We start from the raw sequence: 26589 nt of genomic DNA, 5'->3' as shown, positions 1-26589 counted from the left end.
TTCAAAACACTTTAAATATGAGATCTCAAGGTACTTATTCGCTCCATTTTCACTTGAAACAGGTAGCCCCTCTCTATTTTTATTACTACCAGCAATATCCTTAAACTTAGGTGAAGAAAGAAGTAGGAAGGAACTCAGCCCTTTAGGAATGATTCATATGGAATGTTTTCACTGCTTCTATCATTCTCCCTCTCCATTTTATTGGAATGGAATGAAGAGAGAATTTATTTAATGGGATGAAGAGAGAATTTTTAAAAAGAAAGGAAGAGGGTGTGGCAAAAGGGAGAGAGAAAAATCAAGTACAATAGAGAAGAAGAAATGAGAATAAGAAAAAAATGGCAAACAACCATTAGGGAATGTTCACAAGTCAGATTTTTAACCTGATTCCATCTAGAAATATAAACAAAAGTACACAAATACATGTGACATACAGATAAAAGTAAAATGAACCAAATAATTCTGTAACAAGAGGAGGTAGGCAGAGTTTAAAAAAAGGAAGAAGAGCAGAGGATGATCAGAGAAGGCCTTTCAGAGCACACGAGACTGAAGCGAAGGTTAGAATGTAAGGACAGCCAAGTGAAGGGCAGGGAGAGGCTGCGGGCTGGAGCACTATGGGGAGAAGGAAACGAACTGCAAAGACCTGAGGCAACTGAAGAACTGACAAGAGACCAGTCTGAGTGAGCTGCAGAAAGAGAATGTGGCTAGACTAGACGCAGAAAGTAGTCCCATGCTAAATTACACAGCTCTCTGTAGGGCCCATCAAAAAACCACAGATCTTTAAAAAGTATAAACAAGACTGATGATTACAATCAAGTCATTTTTAAGATAGCTCTAAGGAGTTGAGAATAAAATGGAGAGGGAGAATGGGAGAAGCAGTGAAAACATTCCATATGAATCATTCCTAAAGGGCTGAGTTCCTTCCCACTTCTTTCTTCACCTATTCCTACTTCATATCCAACTTAAATCCCGTCCCCAACTTATGCCCCATATTTCACCAAACTGCAAAGAACAGGGTAAGGAAAAGGTAGCCTTTTGACTCTCTGTGCACCCTGGATTTCATTAGAAAGTTTTAGGTTACTGCTAGGTAAACAATGCTTATGAATATACTTAATTTAAAAATTAACCATTTAAGTCTTTCACCAGCTATATACCTAGAATAAAACAAACACACAGAGTCACTCACCAACTTCTCAGTATGGTTTTAACTGACCTTAAAATTTGGAGAAAAGTATCGGTTGGCCTTGTCTTTATTTGCTTTGTCGAGATCATTTTTTGTTAAAGTGAGCACTAGATACTCCTTGTCATTATCTGCACGCTCTATACTGCAAATACTATCAATTTCTTGATCACATAGACTTCCATTTTCTACTTTTTCTGAGGTTTCCTCTGGTCCTGGTATGAAGAATGTGTTTACCCAAAAGTGAAACATTTTGTCCTTTAAAAAAAAAAAGAAAGGCATATTTGAATTTTTTTTTTAAAGACAATGCTAATTTATTCAACATTTGTCCTAGGAAGTGAACAAATCATGCCATGTACTATTTAATATTCTGAACAAAGGTAAACACAAAAACTAATACTGGACAATCTATGGGTTATCTATCTATAGCATCTAATTCCCATAGGAAGTTTCCTTTAATTCTAATCTAGACCAAAAATGTATTTCCACAAGTGCTAAAATAAACTTACTTTAATACCTTAAGTAAAATATCTTTTCTAGTCTAATGTTAGTTTTTTTAAGTGTTGAGTTTATATTATATACTAAAAAAATTCAGAAATGGATTTAATTTCCTCTGTGTTTCAACAAGCTATTACAAAATTTACTTTAACAAAAGCTCTTGAAATGTCAGTTCAACTTTCCAATGAAGCACTGAAGGGTGTTACGAACTTCAACTTTTCGTTGTTACAAAATGCCTGCCTTAAAAAAAAAAATCACTTCTTACTAATAATGAGGTCTTGTAAAAAAAAAAAAAAAATCACATCAGAAATTCACTACTTCAAACCTTTCCTGATCAACATAGAAACTGTTCTCTCTCTAGATTAGTGGAACTGGCCTGTATGCATCATTTGACAATTAATGATGTACAACCCTGTGACATCTTATCTGGTACCTTAAACTGCCATTTAAATCTTTTATTCTAATTTATCTTCAAGTTTTTTTCCTGGGAAGATGGTAAGAACCTTAAGAAACTTATCTCTTAAATGTTTTTGTATCTTTTAACAGCACCTAGCACAGCAATAATGTGGTAGAAGTCTTTTAAAAATGTTTTATTAATTTCAATTATTTTAGCAAAGTTACTTAGTAACTACACACATACTTAAGAGTCAGAAGAAAATAAACTAGCAAAATTTAAAACTTCAAAAACTGTGGATTGTGCTAATGCACTAATTATAGAAAAACTGCTTTGTTTAAAACAAACCAAACTCTTACAACATGCAAGGAAAATCACATAAAATGGAAATAAATAAGGTAATTCAAGATAAACAAATTATTATAAATATTTAACTTAACCTTCAATTTTACATGTGTTAATGTAAATTGAAAGAATAAGAATTAGTGCACTCCTAAAAGTATAGAAAAAGTGATACAGGTGTTTATTTTTAAAAGCAAAATATAAAATTTTTATGTGTGCTAGTCTTATGATGAATAAAAGAAAAAATTTACCTTAACTGCAAAACATTTATTAATACCTCTTGGATTATTGAAAAATATATTTTCAAAGTTATGGAGATAATACTTAACTTTTATTTATATAGTACACATAGGAAATGGGTTTCTGGTGAAAAGAAATCAGTTTTACATCTTGTGATTTTTCAGCTACTTGGATTCTGGATAAAAAAATATGTATTTCTTCTGATAAGCAAAATGGAAGTCAAAATTTTTGTAGTTAATGAAGCCTCCTCATTTTCTCTCAACAACAACAATAAAAAGCTAAAATTCAGGAAAATGAAATCAGTCTGACTATGGAGACTGTCTAAAAATTAGTGATACACTACTACCTGGTATGTTTAGGAGGCAGTAACAATACACACAGCTACTGTTTCTGCTCATTACTACCTAAATATTTTGTACCTTAGGCTCACCTTAAATGTTCACATTTAGTATTTTAAACCAAGACTGTTTGTTTTAAAATGAGCTCCTATATTCTCTAAACATAGCTCAGTGAGATGCAAACCTCACTAACTTTCTAAACGAGTATATTTAAATACCACATTTTTTCATTCTTTATTACTTCCTCTTCATATTTATTCCTCGCCTAGCTGAAAACTGAAATAAATTTACTTCCTCAGTAAATCTGAGGAAGCTAAATATAAAATGACCCAGTCTCAACAAACATTAACCAAAATGGGGGAAACAGATTTTATTTATACAAACAGACCAAAATTTCTTTTCAAACTCATGCCCCATGCTTACTTCTCGGTTTAATCAATCGTCTCTTCTAACAGGACTGTAACCGACTGAACGGGGTACATATGCAATCTTCAATGCTTTTATAGAATTCATTTGCATAAGCCAAGTTAAGAAAAATTCATCTCAAATTACAAAGTCAGATGGCCTTTTCCTTCTGCTAGGACTATGTACCACTATAACGGCTCACTGATGCCATAGTAAGCAAAGCGCGTGCAGATTTAGTAGAAAACTATTCATGATTTATTAGATGTCAGACAGAAAACACATCTTTTAGTCTCTCCTTTCAGAATGATTTCTGCCCAACTAAATGCTTTAAGCAAAAGATCTGAGGTTACTATTCAAGGTATGGCTATTTTGGATATTTTTCCCAACAAAAGTAAAGAGCAAACCTTTTTTAGCATCTTGTTCTGTTTGTGGAAGAACTCTACTTTGATGTCACCACACACAGGCAACGGCTGAGGGAACTCAAAGTACATGAACTTGTCTTCCCGTCGTGTGGGTCCTGAATTGGAGGAATATATCTTCACCTTTAGCTGGCAGACCACAAACTGAGGATCTGCATGGTCAAATACATACTAGTATCACTTCACAGGAAATGTTTTTAACTGTCAAAAGCTATTTTGATGATTAGTATTAGCAACAGACACAAAGTAGTAATTTTGCATCTTTAATGCCCCAACTAAAACAAATCAATGGATACAAAATAACAGAGATACATAGATAGAAATAAATCAGTGGATATCATCTACAGCAAAATATAATCAATACCAGATTTTCCCTAATTTGTACCATCAATATGAGGTAATATTAAAAGGAACTTTTAAAACAGGTATTTGCTGCAGTATTTTAAAGTCTGTAAAACAGAATAAAAACCACAAAATACCAATCCTTACACATTCAGAAGAAGAAAATATAACCTATAACAAAGTTATAATACATTCCATAAACACAAGTTTCAATAATTATAAAAATATCAACCATATTTCATTTTACCTATAATTCATATTTTATTTTTAAAGGTATATAAAGCCACCACCACAAGAAACAGGAGGAAAGAGACTTGAAGTGTTTGCAAAGAAATGCAACAGACATCAAGTACAAATTATAGCACAATCTCCCTCTCTTCAAAACACATTCCATTTTCATTAACAAGTATTTTGACTTTGGTCCATGTCTGTTTTAAAATATATGGTAAAAATAATAATAATAATAAAAATAAAGTAATCTCAAAATACATCGTGTTTATATTAGCAATGCAATTAAAAGGCAGCTAAGTGTGAAAAGAAAGGCTTATGTGTTTTATTTTTTAAATCGACTCATAAATACATTTATACTAATGACACTGATGACAGAATTTGGCTTCAAGTCACGGACATTAAGATCCTAGCAGTTAAGAAAGAAAGTAATTAAACTGAGGGGGGAAGAAATGGGTTTTTCAAGTTTCAAAACATACCAAGATAATTAAGAAATAAAAACATAAGCTTGCATAAAGTGAATGAGAAATATATAAATATATAGACATTAAGTTCTCATCACCAAAAGACATCATTCTTAAATATGGGGGGAAAAAATGTATCACATTCTTTATCAATGTGACCACAACTCTGGACAAGGCAAAAAGCTTATTCAAGCTAAATAAATTTTCCAGTATAATAAATACCTACTGACTCATCTATACAATATTTAATGCAGTATCATCAATCACATAATAAATAAATAGTAAGCTTGATAAAAAGTATGAGTGCTTACTGCAATATGGATTTGAGAGACATTGATGAGAAAAAGGAACTCCAAAATGAGAAATGTTACTCTAACAACCTATCAATAATCTTCACTTCCTTGACTAAAGATTCAAAGTACAATGCGCTATTTTACAAGACTTAATTTGATACTGAAAATTTCACTGAGAAGTCCAGCTTGAAGAAGCGAACAAAGTATGATTTTAAAACTGTGATAAAAACCAAACAGGATGAAAATGCCTTGTAATCATATTAATTCAAACTCCACTAATTCAGAATCTGATCATCTTAATCTTAGGCGTTTAAAAAGCAAATTCACTGTGAAATCTGAATTAACAGATTTTAATTAAACTACGTCTAAAATGTGCACCTTTAAGAATTTTCGAATTGTATAAATATTCTTATTAGAAATTAGTGTTACTTAGATATTTCCTCAAAAAACTAAGCTCAAGTTTTAGTAACTGAAAAATATTCCCTCACATCCCTAAAGAAGACAATTTTCTTTACAGTATGAATTTCACATTTTAGATAGATAAGACCACACTTAACAGAAGTCCAACATCAGTATGGTTCTTTTGACTAAGACACAACTGATATATATATGTCTTCGATAGGACAAACGGTGCTCTAATAAAACAGAAATGAAATAAAACTTAGAATTTTATATGAGAGAAAAATCAGTGATCATCTTTTATTAACTTTTTTAATCCTTTTAGATATATAGAAGATAGTAACTTTTTTTAAATTCAGAAATATTAAGACAATAATCAAAAAAGAAAAAGGTTGTTAACCCCTGACAACTTTGCAGAAGATACTTTATTTCCACGTTTTGTTTTCTTCACTGATTCCTCTTCCTCCTCCTAAACCAAAACCATTATGGATCCTGTTTGTCTCAGCCCTCACACCATTTCTGTCTGAGCCTTCCCACATTCTCAGCTCAGTTCAGTTGCTCAGTCGTGTCCGACTCTTTGCAACCCCATGAATCGCAGCACGCCAGGCCTCCCTGTCCATCACCAACTCCCGGAGTTCACTCAGACTCACATCCATCAAGTCAGTGATGCCATCCAGCCGTCTCATCCTCTGTCGTCCCCTTCTCCTCCTGCCCCCAGTCCCTCCCAGCATCAGAGTCTTTTCCAATGAGTCAACTCTTCGCATGAGGTGGCCAAAGTACTGGAGTTCCAGCTTTTAGCATCAGTCCTTCCAAAGAACACCCAGGGCTGATCCCATATTCTAGCCCTATACCAAATTTATATGAAAGGCTTAACTACCATGTCTCATTCCTGATGCTTCTAAAAGTATGACATATCTTTCACATAAGTTCAAATCCATACTTTCAAGTACCAATTGAATATGTTCATGTAAAGAGCTCACCTTTACCTGATTTAAAACATATGTTTAAAACCAAAATATCTAACATTCATGTCTCCAAGTCTCAGATTCCTTTTTCTTTCTTCCCTTTTCTGTGACTTATTCACCTGACCAGAGTAAAATATTTAGATATAAATGGCAAAAGAAAAACTAATCATTTGACTGCCCCAGCAAAGCATACCTGGCTTAAAGAAAGTCATGTAATTCAACTGTTTAATTTTCCACTGTTTTTCCTTCCCTCATGCAGTCACTACTTTCTACAAAACTGTACCTAACTACAGCTTACGCCTCTACTATGATCACTGACAACACAGCATGTATCAAATCAAGTCCAATATGCCTATTCGGAGTCTTCTAACAGTCAGCCACACATTTTATTCCTATTCTGTTCTCCATCCCTATATTCTTGTCCAGCTCATTTCCTTCTGCTGTGCTTCAATTCAAGCTATTTCCTACTGCCTGTAATTTTCTATAGTTTAAAGGCCAATCTAAATTGCATGCTTTCTCCAATATTCAATAAAGAGCTGGACTTCCTTCACAAAAGTATTTGACAACTCCCCCCAACTTGATTTTTCTGAATATACTATTTGTAATTTACACGTACAACCACACATTTAGTTATATATTACAGCTTTACTAGACAGTATTGAATCATAATATGTAAACAAAGAACTAGAAAATTGGTAAAGATTAAACAGATCTCAGTAGTAACTTGCAAAGTTTAAATATAATACTAAGAGGTCCAATATACACAGACACACACAACACACATGGTTTAAAGGCAGAGCACAACTATAGAGAAGAACTGACGGATGTTTGCTAGAGAGACCAATATGGAAAAATAAATTAGAGTAGATAAAATTACTGAACTAAATGTGTATTTCTGTAATATTTTGTACCTTGCCATTTGGCTCTTACACTGATATCTAACACTATAGGAAGAACATGAGTTTTTTTGCATTTTTTTTTCCCCTTTCCCTTCTCTGCTATAAATCTAAGTTCGTATGTCAATCACCTCTTGACAGCATAGTACCTTGTACTCAGCAGTTTTTAAAATTGTACTGAGATGACAAAAACATCAATGAGGTCTCTTTGAAGTCTTCCACATGCTATGCTAAGGTCTTTGGTAAATAAAATTAACTTGCCCTAAGAATACAGGAAAGATCTAATGAAGGTGATCACACCTGACAACATAAACAACATAAAGAAATTAACTCCCTAGGTATAAATTAATTCAGCGTCACAAGGCTTTTAAGTTACATAAATACTGTAAGAAGAAAACTTTAGGCTAAAAAATAAAACCACCAACAAATTGCAAAGAATCACTGAAATACTGTTAGAGGTATTAGAAAAATAACACAGTTACATCTTATCTAGAAACTACAAAACTGTATTCTAAATAAACAAAACACAGTTCTTAAACACGAAATGCAATAGGAAATGGCAACCCACTCTAGTATTCTTGCCAGGAAAATCCCATAGACAGAGGAGCCTGGCGGGCTACAGTCCATGGCGTCACAAAGAGTCAGACAGAACTGAGCACACACAGACACAAACATGAAAATACGACTAATCACTTCCAAGACAGAAACTAATACAAAAGACTCTGTAACAGAAAAAAGCAGCACAGTCTGTTCTTTTATAGGGCTGTATTAACACTTCCACATGTTCTCTCGTGACCGCCTGCTCAGGGTCAAGGTTTTAAGGTTCCTATCAGTCTAGCTTAAGAACTCTGGCAAAGAATAGGAGAGAAGCAGAAAAGGACCAGGAGGCCTGAGGTAGGCTTACAGAAGTCAGGATGAGAGAGAAAGGCAGACATCAATGACATGATCTTCTTTAAGCACTTTTCTAGGAAGTTTCAGATTTCAGAATATCCTCGTATTATTGATAAACAAAGACAAAGAGAGGTGCGGTAGATGATGTGCCCTTGGTTACACAGCACATTAATGACAACTGTAGCACTGGAGGGAGACACAGGGGTCTCAGTCACTTAGTCACGTCCAACTCTTTGTGACCCCAGGGACTGACTGCAGCCCGACAGGATCCTCTGTCTATGGGATTTGCTGGGCAAGAATACTGGAAAGACCTGCCATTTCCTCCTCCAAAGCAATCACGCTTGAGGGCACCCATGGATCAAATCCACATCTCCTGTACTGATAGGTGATTCTTTACTACTGAGCCATTTGGGAAGCCTCTTTAGCACTGGAACTCAGATCTAAAGCTAGGCTTTCTCTAATACTCCACACTCAATCAATATACTTCAGCATGTTGCTATGTCTTATAACTGTTTTTTTTTAATGTCCTTATCACCATTTCTATTAACATCTGGTCTTCCTAAGATACTGAGGAATTGGTTCCTACCCTAACACCACTGAAGTGCTGAATCTCAATGCTACTCATACTGAATCACTGACAGGACAAGCTTTAAGTCACCAAGTCAGAATATAGGCTGCATTTGGTGGTTGTGGCATGGAATACTTCTTTCATAAATATAATATGGCTTCAAAGTCTTTCAGACCCAATGGTCTGGGCTTCCTTAGGCCAATGTGTGCTGAACAGCTGAGTTAAGTAATCAGTTTGGACACCTCAGAAATATACAAACTTGCATAAAGTTTAAGTGTGCTAAATTTCTTTATAGACTTTTTATAAACTTCTACATATGTTAAGAAAAGTGTTATAGTAAATGAGAGGATGAAGATTTAGAGCACTTACTGCAAGTTCCACCACTGAACATTGGAATAGTTTCAAACATCATCTTGTGAAACAATAGTGCCACTGGTCTGTAATCCAGATGATTCTTTAACAGGTAGCTATAATAATACACATAGCGTCTCTGACTGGGAATAGTTACTCCCTGGTGAACAGACAAAAAAAGACAGAAAGGCAAAGTCAGAAGAAAAGTTTCATTGTGTCTGCTGAAGAACATATATACATTAAAAATTTGACCTTTAATGATCTAACATTTAAACCTAGCTTGGTAATAGAGTAAATCAAAGCAACATCAATATGAAGGAAATATCACAGTAACTCTCCTCCCTTAAAATCAATTATCATAGCACTCCCATCTATTCAATGGTCACAACAACCTTTGAACCATGCACCCAATAAGCAAAGGCCAGTGCATATCCAAAACAACTGTCAAAAGCCTTCACACATAGGGTTCCCCCCAAGGATTTATAGAACAAAATTTCTCACAAACCTGGATACTTATTTTCTAGGCAAGAGAATCAGCAAACTAAATAAAGACATATTGCCTTTATGAGACAGAAATAGCAGCAGCAAAAAAGATGTTGGCTTTAGAACCCAACAAAAACAAGAGTGTGTGGCTGACACAAATGTATGCTATAATCTGATAACAACGGTACTTAGAGGTGTCCCTGAGCTATGTTACCTTGGAAATACATAATGTTTTAGAAAAGTTAAGTATGTTCTTGTTCAATTGCGAAGTCATGTCTGACTCTTTGCGATCCCATGAACTGCAGCATGTCAGGCTTCTCTGTCTTTCACTACCTCCTGGAGCTTGTTCAAAATCATGTCCACTGAGTTGGTGAGGCCATCTAACCATCTCATCCTCTGTCATCCCCTTCTCCTCTTGCCCTCAAACTTTCCCAGCATGAGGGTCTTTTCCAATGAGTTAGCTCTTCGCATCAATCAGGTGGCCAAAGTACTGGAGCTTCAGCTTTAGCATCTGTCCTTCTAATGAATATTCAGGGTTGATTTCCTTTAGGATTGACTGGTTTGATCTCCTTGCTGTCCAAGGGACACTCAAATATACAAATGCTAAAAAATATATACAATTCATGTGGTGTTTAAATGGAGACCCTGACTTACCTCAAGAAAAAAAAAAATCTAATGTGGGCAGCAATGCATTCACTAATGGGCTGAGTAAATGAGGTATTAGGGAACTTACTGAAGGTTTCTTTTCCTGTTACACAATATTACTTCAGGAAAATTTAAACATTCAACCTAGAAGTTGCAGTATTTCTCTTTTAGATGTTATATCAGCATCTAAATTGCCCTATGTTGTAAAATCTCTGGACTTTTATGTTTTCCTTCTCCAATGAATAGTAGAAAGCACATTTATGTAAGTTTAAAGATAAGTATGTTGAATGGCAGGTATATAGGTACTCATTTCAGCACTTTCATAAAGGTTAGTATGATTTTATTACAATTAAAAAAATACATAAAGTGCCAAATAATGGATAAAAGTCACTTCAAAATCTAAGATTATGGCTATAGCACAAAGATCATTTAATCAGGAGACTTGGATGTGAATGCTGATAGTCAAAACACAAATTTTGTTTCTTCAGGAAAATGAAGACAATAATACTACCTTCACAAGATTCTCATGGGGATTAAACACTAAATGAAGTTTACACAAAACCATGCTAAAACAACAAAATGTTACAGAAATCCGAATCAGTGATTTTAGAAATTCTACCAAATATTTAAGGTATAATTTTTGGAACTGTAGTATTTTTAGTTCTACGTATTTTCTTAAACAAACAGAACTAAAGCTGTGTTATTTTAAGAGCTGCTACACATACCAATGTAAAAATTTATCATTAAATTTTAAAAACTGTTAAGCTTAAAATTATTCTCTATATCATATTACTTAATTCCACTTAACCTTGTCCCCCCAAAAAACCCTTTTCATGTTTATCAAGATAAAATACAGAATTGCAAAGCAGGTTGGGGGAAACAGCACACAGAAGATGGATGGGGGGGAATCTTTTTTGAACCATGTATATTTATAACCTAGTCTAAAAATTAAAATCAAATTAAAATTTAAAAATTAAATCAATGGAAACCTTTAAGACGACCAAGCTGTCAAGTTTTTATTGGGGTTTAGTGGAATGAAAGATGATCTTTTTCGTCCTTATCTTCATTCTTGGTATAAGTGTGCATGAAATAACTAGAAGATTTTCAAAGTTTTAATTTTATTCAAGTAGCAAGTGATTGGTAGTTTATCTGTAATACAGGTTTTAGAAACTCAGTTAATCCTTAACAAAAAGGCAAACGCATAGAGAAAAAATACTATGAATCTAATAGCTGCTAGCAATGAATGAGTAGTTAATGTGTAATTACAAGAATCAAAGTTACTGACACATTTCAAAGAAAAATGCTGGAAAATGTAATTTAAATGTATTATTTTACTATCAAATTATGTATAATTAGTCTTCTGTATCTTAACTTTGCAATCCTTATCTGTTAGCTAACCAGCATCTCAAATTCAATGTGCCTAAATTAACAGAAATTTAAAACTTGTGGAGAGATCAAAAGCTTCACAGATACAGACAAGCAAATGCTCGGAGTTCAGCACCACCAAGTCAGGTTAGTTTTCTGTTAGGTCTCTACATTTGGTAATACATAAACTCTAGCTTTGCTTGGGAAAAAAAAAAGTTGGAAGGTCCAAATGTGTACTATAAGCCCCTGAGATGTTGTCCTCACTCTATTCTTGTCTCTCACAGCAGAGATGCACCTAACTAAAATTTAAATAACAATACAATGAATCACAATGTAATCTAGGATTTGAAATAAAACGACTAAAACTTCCACACTAAGTTGACAATGTGATTTATAACGTTTTAAACATCATATATCCTGAATGCATACACTGGAAACAACGATTCATGTGCATGTTTTACCTACAGCATCTTGAATATTACGATTAAATTTAAATATATATACATATTTTTAAAAAAATCTAAGAAATGAACTTACTGATCTTAAAAAAAAAAGGGCTGACCTTTAAAAGCTCTTGAAGATTAAAAATTACATGTTCAAATTTTTCCATTTTTCATTAAATTAAGACTAATAAAATCAATTCTATTCTTGAATTAGTAATTTTAAAGCTAAACTGGTCTATAACTACATCCCCCAAATATAGTTCTACTCTCTACCACTAAATATTCTCCTAGAAAATTACTTATATTCTTAACTGTTTTTCCTCAAGTGAAACATTAAAATCACTTTAATTCTAGCTAAACTCAGCATTCTAAGGTTGGCTTAGCATCACATTCCTGGCCATCATCTCAAAAAGCAGCCACTGCCTCCTCTTCAATCCCCTTTTATTCACTGGCCAGGAGGGTGTTTAGTGCTCCTCCCACTCTTCCTCCTAACTTACATTCTACTGTCTTTACTTAGCCTCACCAATGCCAAATCTGTATCATTCAATAACTTCCCCCTGGGATACACTTATTAACACCTGACTATAATGTTTTCAGCATTTTGTTTATCCACCTCTCTTTCTGTCCAGTCCCAAACATCATGGTCAAATAACTAAGTTCTCATTTTACTGGAAACCCTGAGGTAACCCAATGTGAGCACCCTCAGAATTATTTTCTCTCACCTTAAAATCTTTTTAGTGCTGATATTTTATAGAAGTGTCTCTTCATGTTCACACTGGTTCCATTTCTGCAAGTGTTCTATTAATTATCGCCTCTCTGACATCGGCCTTTATTCTCTCCACCTGTCCATCCTAATAAAAAGCTCAGATAACTCATCCTTTATCCAAAATAAGCAAACAACTCTAAGACCAAAAACCTATTCTCTCCCCAAATCTTATATCCCTCTCAAACTTCCATCTTCTCTCTCTTTATAAACTCTTGAAGAGAAGTCTCCTTAACTCTTGGAAATCTGTTAGCATAAGGCTGATTTCTTTAAGGTCTTTAGTTCTAATGGTCAATAGTGGTCATTTTCTATCATTTTCCTACTACCACTGTGGCTCATTTGTTTGGCTGCCATTCTGAAAACTCCCTGCTTCTTTCACAGGATACACTCTCTAAAGGTATTTTCTTATCTTTATTGGCTATTTCTTCTCTTCTTGTCCCCCCAAAATCGATCTCAGCTATCCCCTCTTTATATCAATCCTATCTACTTCAGTCTCAGTTTAGTCGCTCAGTCATGTCCGACTCTTTGTGATGCCATGAACTGCAGCACACCAGGCCTCCCTGTCCATCACCAACTCCCGGAGTACACCCAAACCCACGTCCATTGAGTCGGTGATGCCATCCAATAATCTCATCCTCTGTTGTCCCCTTCTCCTCCTTCCCTCAATCTTTCCCAGCATCAGGGTCTTTTCAAATGAGTCAGCTCTCCAAATCAGGTGGCCAAAGTACTGGAGTTTCAGCTTCAACATCAGTCCTTCCAATGAACACCTGGGACTGATCTCCTTTAGGATAGACTGGTTGGATCTCCTTGCAGCCCAAGGGACTCAAGAGTCTTTTCCAACACCACAGTTCAAAAGCATCAATTCTTCAGCGCTCAGCTTTCTTTACAGTCCAACTCTCACATCCATACATGACCACAGGAAAAACCATAGCCTTGACTAGACGGACCTTTGTTGGCAAAGTAATATCTCTGCTTTTTAGTATGCTATCTAGGTTGGTCATAACTTTCCTTCCAAGGAGTAAGCGTCTTTTAATTTCATGGCTGCAGTCACCATCTGCAGTGATTTTGGAGCCCCCAAAAATAAAGCCAGCCACTGTTTCCACTGTTTCCCCATCTACTTCAGTAGTTTAATTATAAATCTTACACATTAACTCCAAAAACTGTGTCTCTCAATACGACTTCACTCCTCACTCCCAGTCCAGAATTCACATGGCTGGACATTTTGAGCTGGAAATCTCACAAGTATGTGAAAAACAATATATCAGAGCTGAAGCTTTCATATTCTTGCATGGACCAACCTCTGTTAATTACTCACTTACTATTTTCTCCAGCAGCTGAGGGCCAAATCTCTTCTAATACCATCACTATCATAGAGCAAAGGAAACACACTTTTTATTTGACAAAAATATAAGATTAATCACATAAACAATTAATTCAAAATGTTAAATGGCTTCCCAGTGTCTACCCAAATAAGAACAAGTTTATCAAATACTGTAATTCTTCATGTTTGTTGTTTAGTTGCTAAGTCATGTCCAACTCTTTCACAACCCCAGGCTCCTCTGACCATGGGATTTCCCAGGCAAGGATACTGGAGTGGGTTGCCATTTCCTTGTCCAGGGAATCTTCCTAACCCAGGGATCAAACTTGCGTCTTCTGCTTGGCAGGCAGATTCTTAACCACTGAGCCACACCAGAGAAGCTCGTAATTTTTTAACAAACATAAAAATAAAGTCCAACTTCATTTTCTACTCTTATCTCTCACTACTCCTTTCCACATACTCTTACTTTTGGCCAAACTTTTAACCTCCCTGTATTATGCTTTCTGGTTTTAAAAATGTTATCCTTATCACACTGAGGTTGGAGGGCAATGTGAGCAGTCCTCTGGAAAGCTACATCCCTTCCAACACCTGGACCAATTTAAATAACATAATTATTTGATGCTTCAAGGTATTATAGCAGGCTGAAATACAAATCTGGTACTTAATTCTTGAAGGCTCCTACACATTTTCACTCTTAGATGGTCTATTCAGACTTTGTATTTCATCTTGAAACACTTATGATAACACACTTATTAAGAAAGTCGTGGTACATATACACAATGGAATATTACTCAGCTATGAAAAAGAACACATCTGAATCAGTTCTAATGACGTGGATGAAACTGGAGCCTATTATACAGAGGAAGTCAGAAAGAAAAACATCAATACAGTATATTAACGCATATATATGGAATTTAGAAAGATGGTTATGATGACCCTATAGGTGAGACAGTGAAAGAGACACAGATAGAACAGACTTTTGGACTCTGTGGGAGAAGGCGAGGGTGGGATGACTTGAGAGAAAAGCACTGAAGCATGTATATTACCATATGTGAAACAGATCACCAGTGCAAGTTCAATGCGTGAATCAGGGTACTCAAAGCCGGTGCACTGGGACAACCCAGAGGGCGGGGATGGGGAGGGAGGAGGGAGGGGGGTTCGGGATGGGGCCACGTGTGCACCTGTGGCTGACTCCTGTCAGTGTAAGTAAAACCACCACAAGACTGTAAAGTAATTAGCCTTCAATTAAAATAATTTTTAAAAAACTGTCCATTTTCCACTGACATTTTCAAATTCATTAGCATAGATCTGAATATAATTTTTAATACCACTTTCACACTGTCGTTCTATCTCTTCTCTCAAACCTAACATCTGATTTTTCTGTTTTCTCTTTTTCCTTTGATTGGCTTCCAAACAGATGTGTTGATTTTAATGGCATTTTTATACAATCAGTGTTTGGATTTATTAGTTCAAATGACTTACTGTTTGCTAACTCATAAATTTATATTTTCATCTTTATTAATCCATCTCTCTACAATTTGCTATTATCTTAAAAATACCTAATATGAATTTCTATTTCTTCAATGACCAAAAATTATTTGAGTTTTTAAGTTTCCAAACAGTTGATTTAGTTTGATTAAACATTTTAACAAATTTTCTCATTCTACTGAGTTATAACAAAGGGACGGAGCTTATATATTTCTACCTGGAGATGAGATTTTTATGGTTGGCCTAATGAATTATTAATATTTATAACTTTTTAAAATGAGAAAACCAATATATTTTATGGGAGTTTATTATATTATTCAAGGACTCTACATATCTTCTTATTTTGTATCTTTCTGGTCTTCAAGTGAGGGCTCCCCAGGTGGCTCAGTGGTAAAGAATCTGCTTGCCAATGCAGGAGACACGGGTTTGATCCCTGCGTCCAGAAGATCCCCTGGAGGAGGCAACAGCAATGCACTCCAGTATTTTTACCTGGTGTATCCCATGGATAGAGAAGCCTGGTGGGCTGCAGTACACGGGGTTACAAAGACTCGGACACGACTGAGCAGAGGAGCACGCACGTACAATCTTAAAGTACGTTAAGAAGATTTCTACTAGCATTGCCATCAATTTTTCTAATTTCTTCCAGTTTTTGCTTAATATATTGTGATGTTATGTTTAACACCCTATCATTGCTGAATCTGCATTGTGGAGTGTGCCCTGTGTTAATACAAAATGGTATTCTTGGTCCAGTTTTACACAGTTTGCTGTGCATCAACCCTCTTATATCATCTTCTTCAAGATGAACTTACAATCTAGATTCCTCAGCTTAAAAAGTAATTTTCTTCCTCAGTACTCACTGGGACATCTAAACTCAGAAACAATGTAAATGTTTTAACATGACACTGTTTGCTTAAAATTTGGAAACCCATGTTTCAGAGTGATCACAATAAGATTATTACAGGAAAGTAATTCAACAAAGGAAGAAATATGGTTCTTAAGAATGGTGATTATTACAATGACATCATATAACAGTGTATGCTCAGATGCTCAGTCGTGTCCGACTCTGTGCAACCCCATGGGCGCAAGTTATTGTATATTAAGCTACAACTACAACCACTTTATAAGATAGATCTCTTCTATTTTAAGGATAAGAAAACAGTCCTAATGTACATAATCACTTGGTTAAAATACAAGATCTGAACCTAAATAAGAGTCTATTTTTTTTTTACTCCTATGTCCTGGGTTTTCTAACAGTATGCATACTAACTATGTAAACTGAAAGATGTCACAACCTCTCAGAACTCTTGTTTTTCCCACTGACAAAAGACCTCCAAAGTTTAGAGTACTACTGTGCTTCAGTTCGATGAAACTAACTATAAACAGTGTGCTGAATAGTGGTACATTAACCACAGAATCCTTGAGAATAATATGAAACAGAACACTGCTGCTTTTCTCTTTGTGTAGCTACAGGTTTATATGCTGTCTACTCTGGCAACTGCAATGGGAAGAGAGCAACGATGCTCTCTATGTAGCATCCTTTCCCCTTTGGGACGCTCTCTCTCTCCCTGTGACTTGCGGGGAGAAAGAGGTGGGGCCTAGTCTTCAGCTTTGGATATATGCTCCAAGCCTCTGGCTAGAATGTTTGGTCAAGGATAGGGACATACCCTAGTTCAGGTAAATTGGAACCTAAACCAGAAATTTTTGCTTGAATTGTAGCTCTCGTCCCATTGCAGTTGCTAAAGTCGCACGCAAACCCGGAGCTACTACCTTGCCATTACTTGTGAAAAGTCTGCCTAAAATAAAGTACAGAAAGATGAAAAAAGAGAGTTGAGAGACAGATTTCTGACGATATGGTAAACATCTAGCTCCAGGTCAGAGTTTTTAGGTTTACACAAGCCAATAACTGTCTCCTCATGTTTAAGCTATTTTGAGTTGGGTTTCTGTGACTTGAAACTGAAAGAGTTCTAATACATTAAAATACACTTCTTTTTTCCTTTTTAAAAATGTCTATTTTTACTTTGGCTTTGGGGATTATAATAACAAAACTAATTTGGACAGGAGAACATAGTACAGCAAAAAGAACACTGGATTTGAGGTTAGGAGACATGGTTTTCAGTTATTACACAGATTAAATGACCAAGGGAAAATGATCTTTGCAAATCTATTTTACCATTTATATGAAATGGGTTCTGAATTAAATAACTGCTAAGATTCTTCATGGCTCAGTGGTAAGGAAACCACCTGCCAATGCACGAGACAAGGGTTTGATCCCTGATCAGTAAGATCCTCTGGAGAAGGCAATGGCAACCCACTCCGGTATTCTTGCGTGGGAAATCCCACAGACAGAGGAGCCTGGGGGGCTCTGGTCCATGAGGGGGCAAAAGAGTCCGACATGACTTAGTGACTAAACAACAAAAGATTCTTCAAGGTACAATAACAACTTTATGCATATATAGATCGAATAACAGCGAAACACAAGTTTAGCCCAGGAGAATTACTGCGTTAGAAAAAATAAAAACCTTATAGTCAGCTTTATTAAGCCAAAAAAGAGGATAATTATAGCTTACTTTGTTTGAAATGAAAAGATGAGAAATTTTCATTAGGTTACCATATGGGGAAACTTAATAAATAGACCAGAAAAAAATAACCTGATTATACTAGCACATAAATTCATTCTTCAAAGAAACTAGAAAACTTCCTCTTCTTGGGGTCACTCGGAATAAAGTGTCTATTACTTTCTAGAAGACAGAAGTCTTCATTAAAGATAAGCTAATGAATTCATGTATAGAGATCATAACACACAAGAACTTTAATAACTGCTTTGAAAACAAACCCTATCAAAAAGAAAATCAAAATCTCAAAATTTTTTCCTAAAAGTTAAAGAAAGTAAGTATTAATGCATACTTAATCTGCCACCATTCTAGAAGGGAGAAGACAAAAGAAAGAGAGGAACAGCAGAGATTTTGGGTATGTTTGTCAGGAATAGAAGTTTGTCTCTCTGAATTCAGAAATATGGGGCATCTTTCCAAAATATACACTTACCAGTATTGGTAGGGCATTTTAATTCAATTCATAGTTGGTGATAAATATGGTTATCTATTTTAATTCTGAAATATAAGTACAAATGCAGATAGGGTAAGTCATAGACTAGATGGGAAGCAACCCTAGAAGTTTTATTTGAGTGGGAACCATCAACAGCTCATTTTAGACTTTTTGCCATGTGCTCGTAAGGTAAAGACCAAATATGCAAAGAAATGATTCCTAGAAAAGCAATAACATGATTGCTTTCTTATAAATGACTGAATGAAAGAGTCTTCCCTCAGGGAGTTATCCTACTCTCAGAAAACTTTTTTAGGTAAGAGGTTATCAGTTGTACTTTTACTTCTCTGCAACCATCAAACCCTGAAGTATTATTTGGGTATTACCAACTGCACATTTTATGGTGAAGAGGCACCACTACTCTACCATCTAATTTGTACCACGTATACTGAGAAAAATGGCAAGACCGCACTAGATTAACCTGAGGAGAATCTCTGCAAAGTCTATAAATCTTAAAACAAAAACAGGACAACTAGCTCCTCTTTCTTCAAATCAAGGGGGAGGAGTGGGGAGGAGCAACATGCTAGAGAGGGTAGAGGAGAGGGAGGGGAAGGGGGAAAAGGGAGGAGAAGAAATGTCTTGCTCCTATAAAAATGTCACAAAGACATAACTTTCTTCAGTATCTTAGCGTTTCTCTGTAGTTAAAGTTGGGCTTCCCTGACAGCTCAGACAGTTAAGGATACAAGCAAAAGAACATTAAAGATAGTTCTAATAAAATTAATCCTACACAAACTGCAAAACCGATAAAATGCATGTATCTTCTATAATTGTGGTTCACAATTTCAAAAATTCAAATTCACAGACTCAACCTAAAATACTGGTAAGAGGATAAATCTCTTAGCAGATGTTTCAAGAATAAAACTACTTTGGATAATCAATTATATTTATTATAAGATACTTATTTCTCTGGAAAAATTCCACAGTTAGATAACATCAGCTTTAATATGCTCCACCAAGTGTTCTTATGATAAGATTTCTCATTTTTATTTTCCATTAAGTTTTCTTATGAGAAAGACATATATTTAAAAGTTAAAAATATATTATTATACATATTATTATTTCTAACCATCAAATGAAGTCATACTTGTAGTTTGCAACAGAAAAAGTAAGACTGTTGTATTACCTCTATCAAACAATTTTTTCCATTCCAAATAAACCTGAAAACTATGAAGCAGGTCATGAAAGGACTGGAGGCGCCACTTCTCTTCAGCATATGACATCTCAGCTTAGCCAGCTACCAGTTTTCATCAAATACATGCATGGTGACACGAACAATAACTCCTGATTTTGAGTCCTTTTTGGAAACTTCAGAGGACATTAATATTTTCAAAACGGTGAAGTTTCTTGGCCCAGAAAAAGGCTTCTGAAACAATCTCTTTATTCTGTAGACAGAGAGTATACCTTAATGCCTAGCAAAACATGGTTTTATGGCTCTGGTAAAATCAGAAGTCCTACCTGTCACTGTGACTCCATCCTGAGTTCACCAGAATGCACTAGTGTATAAGACTCTACCATTAATCCCAAGAGAAAGCTTATCTACTGTTGTGAAAGTATCCTACTGCTTCACAAGAGCCAAGTTTTGAACCACAGACTGTGCAAGAGATTTGTCACAAAAAAATCTACTGTTGAGAGAGGTGCCAAATTCAGGAAAGTCAGGACTTTAAATAAAGAATTCTTATCAGGTTTTTGTCAACAAGTGGTAGCATCTATGCAATTCTTTGCGATACATTAAGTTCACTGTCTTTAGGAAGACAAATACTATAGCATAATATACGAATTCATTAACACAACTTAACTCTTCAATACTGAAACAAAACTGTGGAGTCATAACCCTTTCCTTCCTAACACATGCAGGATCTTGCCAAAAATGATCTCAATAACTAGAAGACAAAGAAAATTATGCAAAATGAATTTATCTGAAAAGTCTTAGAGAATTCTTATTTGCTAACACAAGCCTACTTTCATCTGGCCAAAAAAAAAAAAAATCCCAGTTTGCTCTTTCATGAGATAGGGTTCTGAGCATTTGTTTTCACCCAGAATGAAGTCAAAGCTAACTGGATATCAACTATGACATAAAAATTGCCAAGTCAAAGACAATGCCATAGTTTCAATGTGTTAAAGGCTAAATAGTAGGACTCTTTCATAAAATTTACTACTGAGCAGAACACCAAAGTTTAATTTTGGTTAATCTGTACCACCTGGATTTATTCATTACTCTCAAGCAGTGGCCACTGATTCTGGCATAAAAAAGTGAAACAAAATTCAGGGAATATTTACAGATTTTTTTCATATTTTTTAAAAGGTATATAACACAAATAGTTTAAAAGTCCCTACCTTAAAGCTAGTTCTATGAAGAACAAGCTAGAATCAAGACTGCCGAGAGAAGTATCAGTAACCTCAGATATGTAGATGACACCACCCTTATGGCAGAAAGTGAAGAAGAACTAAAGAGCTTCTTGATGAAAGTGAAAGAGGAGAGTGAAAAAGTTGGCTTAAAGCTCAACATTCAGAACACTAAGATTATGGCATCTGGTCCCATCACTTCATGGCAAATAGATGGGGAAACAGTGGCTGACTTTATTTTTGGGGGTTCCAAAATCACTGCAGATGGTGACTGCAGCCATGAAATTAAAAGACGCTTCCTCCTTGGAAGAAAAGCTATGACCAACCTAGATAGCATATTAAAAAGCACAGACATTACTTTGCCAACAAAGGTCCATCTAGTCAAGTCTATGGTTTTTCCAGTAGTCATGTATGGATGTGAGAGTTGGACTATAAACAAAGCTGAGCACCGAAGAATGGATGTTTTTGAACTGTGGTGTCGGGAGAAGACTCTTGAGAGTCCCTTGCACTGCAAGGAGATCAGTCCTGGGTGTTCACTGGAAAGACTGATGTTGAAGCTGAAACTCCAATACTTGGGACACCTGATTTGGAGAGCTGACTCATTTGAAAAGACCCTGATGCTGGGGAAAATTGAAGGCGGGAACAGAAGGGGACAACAGAGGATGAGATGGTTGGATGGCATCACTGACTCAATGGACATGAGTTTGGGTAAACTCCGGAGTTGGTGATGGGCAGGGAAGCCTCGCATACTTCAGTCCATAGGGTGTGAAAGAGTCAGACATGACTGAGTGACTGAACTGAACTGAAAGCTAGTTCTGGCTTCACATTACACAAGTTTTCTATTTTTATTTTAAATTCTTTTTACCTTCTTTCTTTTCAATGACCGAACTGTGTGGTGCTCATCAACCCTGTTTTACATTTCTACCACTGCTTTGGTGACTGTACTTTAATTTGATCCATCTGTCTAGCTCTTCTTCTCATTCAGTCTCTTTTCCTTGTGCTGTCCTACATTTATTCACTTAAGTACAGAAAAATTTACCTTCTGTATTTTCAGTTAGTAAAGGCAGCTGTTTCCCTCTACATGAAGAAAGAATGAACCAAAATAAACACCTCAGGTCCTCTGCTCTGGAATTCATTTTAGTGCTATCATTCCACGGTACACTCAGTATACAGAAATGTATAGCAAATTATTATAATCAATATTCACCAAATCATGCATTAACAGTAAGATTCAATTTTGTAAACTATCATCAATAAACCATGCTTTGGTATCTTTAGATATAATTCAAAAAAGTAACAACAAATAAAACAGGTGAGGAAGAAGTAAAGGAACAAAAATCAGTGCAACTATACAGCTGAAAATGATAGTTATGATCACCTATGTTTCTGTTTTGAAGTTAAATTAAACAGAAATTAAACTCAAAGAAAGCCCTCCTCATTGCAAAAATTACTAAAACTATAATAAATTTTCACATAAAGTTCAGGTGTCTTCCTCAATAGAGCTCTCTTTCCCCTATAAGTACTTTGGTTTTTTTCCTTTCTTGGAGACAGAAATGTACAAACTCCCTTTGCAAGAAATGTAAACATGTTTTGTCATACTTACTATCCAAAGAAATAAATTCCTTGAAAATCACTGTAAAAATTCTCCAAGAGTTCACTTGTATTACACAAATTTGTCAATGATTTTTAGCAGCCTTTGGTTTTCTGAATAAGAGAAGAACCTTTGACTAATCTTAATTATAATTTCACTTATAAATATTCAAATCAAAAAACAATCTTTATGTATTATAGAAGTAAAGATCACACTTTACTAAGTAATGATATCCAAGCTATTATCCACAGATATTTTATTTTCAAGCAAGCTTCAGGAATATAAATCTTACTTTTGATCAGTGTGCTACTTTTTAAAATACTTTGTAAAGATTTCATGAGACCAAACTTTGCAATCCTGTTAATAGGTAAGATCTGCCAGCATGATATGCAAATGCAGGTATGAAGAGAAAAACTTGAATGAATCTGCCATTTGCTCATATGAAAGTTAAGGTAGCATACTGACTTCAATGTTTAGAGGAAGGAAAATAAGGGTTACCAATTATCTTTGTGAAAATTTATTTTCCAATAAATTCTCAGATCTAAGAAGACAGAAGGAAAAAAAATCAAACGTAACTTACCTTTTTGTCTCTGGTCCTTACTTCCCCATAGAAATCTAGGGCCTCTTGTGCCTTTAAAAATTTGCCCCGATGTAACAAATATGCACAAATCATTACACCAGTTCGTCCCTTTCCAGCTTTACAGTGAATTGCTGCAACATGATTGTCATCTTCACTTAGCCATTGGTCAAGATCTTCACAAAAGGGTTTGATAAGTTCTAACTGTGGTGGATTATGGTCTTCAAAGGGATACTGTGCAACTGTGATAAAAAGATAACCTCAGAATAAGAAAATAATCTCACTTGAATTGCTTATTACAAGTAGGTTAACTTTAGAAATGTTGCATGCAAATAGTTTAAAAATATCTGAACTATAGAGGAAAAGAATTTATTGTCTGATAATTTTGTAATTTTCGAACAGAAAATAATCTCTCATTAACTCAAATTTATCCATTCGACAGGTAAGTCAAGTATTATTTTCCTCACTTTATGATGGAGGCAATGGAGTAGCAACATATCAGAGGTCACAACATAACGGAGGAAGAGGCAAACTCAGAATGAAACATCACACGAGCCTCTTATCAGGGCTCTCAATACGTTTCCTAGCAAAAAGAACTGTAACATCTATAATATCGCATTATCACAAAACATGTATTCCAAAGAAAGTACAGATCACTAACAAGTCAACAATGCAGAAGACTGCATTTTATGCTTGATGTAACAGAAAGGCCAAGCATATTATTTTAAAGATGGTCTCGAAAATGCAACTGTTGCATACACACAATTCCAAAGACATTTACAAAAGACACTTAAAAAATTTTTCTTTTATAATGTATACAACTGCAGCAAAGTTAATCAAGCAAAGTTTCAGGACTTTTCACATAAGTTATAAGAACTCAAAACTTCTCTGTTCCCCATAGTTGGGGCTGAGGTTTTAAAAAAGTTTTTCTAGAAATGGGACTTTAAATATATCAACTTAAATTTTACCTTATTGGTCTCTGCCTAGGTTCCACTCTATAAAAATCCTGACTAACATTCAACTAATTATCCTTCGTGTCACTTAAATATGTGAAAAGTATGTCTTTTATATCTTCAACCAAATCATTCATAATGTGACACGAGATATACTCAATGAAGCCTTTGGTCTGACAGAACAGCTCTTCAGACAATGACTACTACTACAGGGAGTCGTCAGGACAGCTCTGATTTAGTCATCTGCCCAGCTGAACCATCATTTCATCTTCATTTCCCCAGTGGCATCCAAAAATATCCACGAAAACCTGTTAAATGTCTATTCGAAGGTGGATAAAGCGTGATAAAGACACTCTTTGACCAGTAAACAGCAAAAATCCACTAAAAATGAAACAAATCTACCCTAGCTCTCAGTTATTAGCACTTCTAAATTCTTAAACCAACTGTTTGAAAGTCTGTCCCTAAATATTTAGGAAGGAACAATGGCAAATGTATTAATCTGTAGCTCAGGCATCAACTTTCTCTTTATGACTATCACAGCAGCATCTTGCCAAGCTTCTCAACATTTCAGGTCTCTCGGGGTTCAAAGAGTTTCACAAACACAAATGAAAGTTTTTGTGGACTCTGAGATATGCTACACCTGGAGAATAACTCACTTAAAGCAGTTTTTGCTCTCATCTATCAGGCTCCGTTTATCCATATTTCATTATACCCTTTTCCACTGTGCAGGTCATGTTCACTACAGAATTAAGCCATTCTCCTTTCTCCCTGTAATCTCTTACTATTATGCCAAATGCCTCAAATCACAGATATAACCCTCTATTCTGTTAGTCTATAAACTTCTCCTAGTTTTTAGTTAATTCAATTTAGTCGTCCTCATTTACAAGATCCTTATTTCCAAAAACACAACAGCAAAGTTAATTTCAAATTTTCTCAGACCATCTTTAACACAAATATATTACTTAATACTTGAGATTATTCATTATTGGTATGACAGTAAAATTTAGACTGTTGGCTTCAAGTTATCTAACATAATATGTGTACCTGTACTTACCTCTGCAATTAAATTTGGCGGTATCATAATGTCTTTCAGCACATCTAAAAGAAAAATTTTAATTTGATATGAAATTATCTTGTGCACTCGAGGAAAAAAAGTGCAATAGTAACAAACATTTTCTGAACCTTTATAATATACCAGGCATTATGTTAAATATCCTATATTAACTACTTTTTTAATCCTAAGAATCCTATGAAGTAGGTCCTATTCTTTAATCCACATTTTACAATTAAGAAAACCTAGGTTTAAAATGCTAAGTGTACACAATCAGAGCTTATACACTGGTTACAAAACTTGTAATGTCATTAATATAAAACAGGGCAAATTCACCTGCATCCACACCTTCACCATTCCCTTTATGAAAATTATACATGCTAAGGGATTTGTTTTTTATTTCACAAGTATGTATAAATAACTAACTAGTTTCAATTTTATCTTTGCCTTATAATTGAGCATACATAGTTTTCTCAAACTATTAGTATTAAAGGTGTATGTTAAAAGTTAAAAAAAAAAGTAGGGGAAAATTTAAAGCAAAGAATGAAAGTGAATGATGCTAATCTACTCAAACACAACATTTACTCAGTTATTCTAAACCTGATCTTTCCCTCTGTAGATAAGCCAAAGGTCATCTTTTTCAATAATCTCTCAGATTGTTTTAATTAAAGTCTGAGAGTAATGAAAGAGTAGTAAGTAAAATCAATACAGAAAAACACTGACTTAGCATATTTACAGCATGCTAAAATTTGTCTTTTTACCAGTAGTCACACATTTGCTATCATGCACTGGCTGACTCATGATTAACAGGCCACATTTACAGGCTCAGAAAGGGATTCCATACATTAGAGTTTATGGTCAGCAGCATCCTGGTAACTCCAACAACTAGCCAAACCAGGTATTTTCAAAAATTTAGCACTTTAAAACAAATAAAGCCTCTTAATCCGCCACTGCAAAATCCCCAAATTTTTAAACACCTGAAATTTTCTCTTAACTGTATGGTAAGCTCAACTGCAGGAGACACAGGTCTGAGTTTATAAAAATGTGTAGTCTTTAATTAATAGAAATACATTTAGAACGAAGAGTGAAACAATCTATTCTAGGTACTGTTCCAAATCCTGCTGGGGTGTTATGTAATACAGAATATATGTTTCCATGTTAACGTTCTAAAAAAACTGAAAAATTCTGAATGCTGAAACAAAAATAGTCACATGAAAGTTGAAATAACTCTAAGCAAATTGCAATCCACTATTGTTTAAC

General features: G+C 35.0%; 1 protein-coding gene across 1 annotated transcript in view; it reads right to left on the bottom strand.

The window, feature by feature from the left end:
* The window catches only part of PTEN (phosphatase and tensin homolog), a 98964-nt gene that overhangs the window by 4901 nt on the left and 67474 nt on the right, over nucleotides 1-26589 (bottom strand). The window contains exons 4-8 of the mRNA XM_068961215.1: nucleotides 25333-25376; nucleotides 23329-23567; nucleotides 9229-9370; nucleotides 3799-3965; nucleotides 1211-1435 (exon numbers count right to left, since the gene is read on the bottom strand). Of these exons, the coding sequence (XP_068817316.1) occupies nucleotides 1211-1435; nucleotides 3799-3965; nucleotides 9229-9370; nucleotides 23329-23567; nucleotides 25333-25376 (817 nt within the window). The remainder of the gene's footprint in view (nucleotides 1-1210; nucleotides 1436-3798; nucleotides 3966-9228; nucleotides 9371-23328; nucleotides 23568-25332; nucleotides 25377-26589) is intronic.

Source organism: Capricornis sumatraensis, chromosome 23 (assembly GCF_032405125.1).
Source record: "Capricornis sumatraensis isolate serow.1 chromosome 23, serow.2, whole genome shotgun sequence".
Lineage (NCBI taxonomy): Eukaryota > Metazoa > Chordata > Mammalia > Artiodactyla > Bovidae > Capricornis > Capricornis sumatraensis.
The sequence above is the reverse complement of the archived record's forward strand: the minus strand, read 5'-3'. Positions and strand labels throughout refer to the sequence as shown.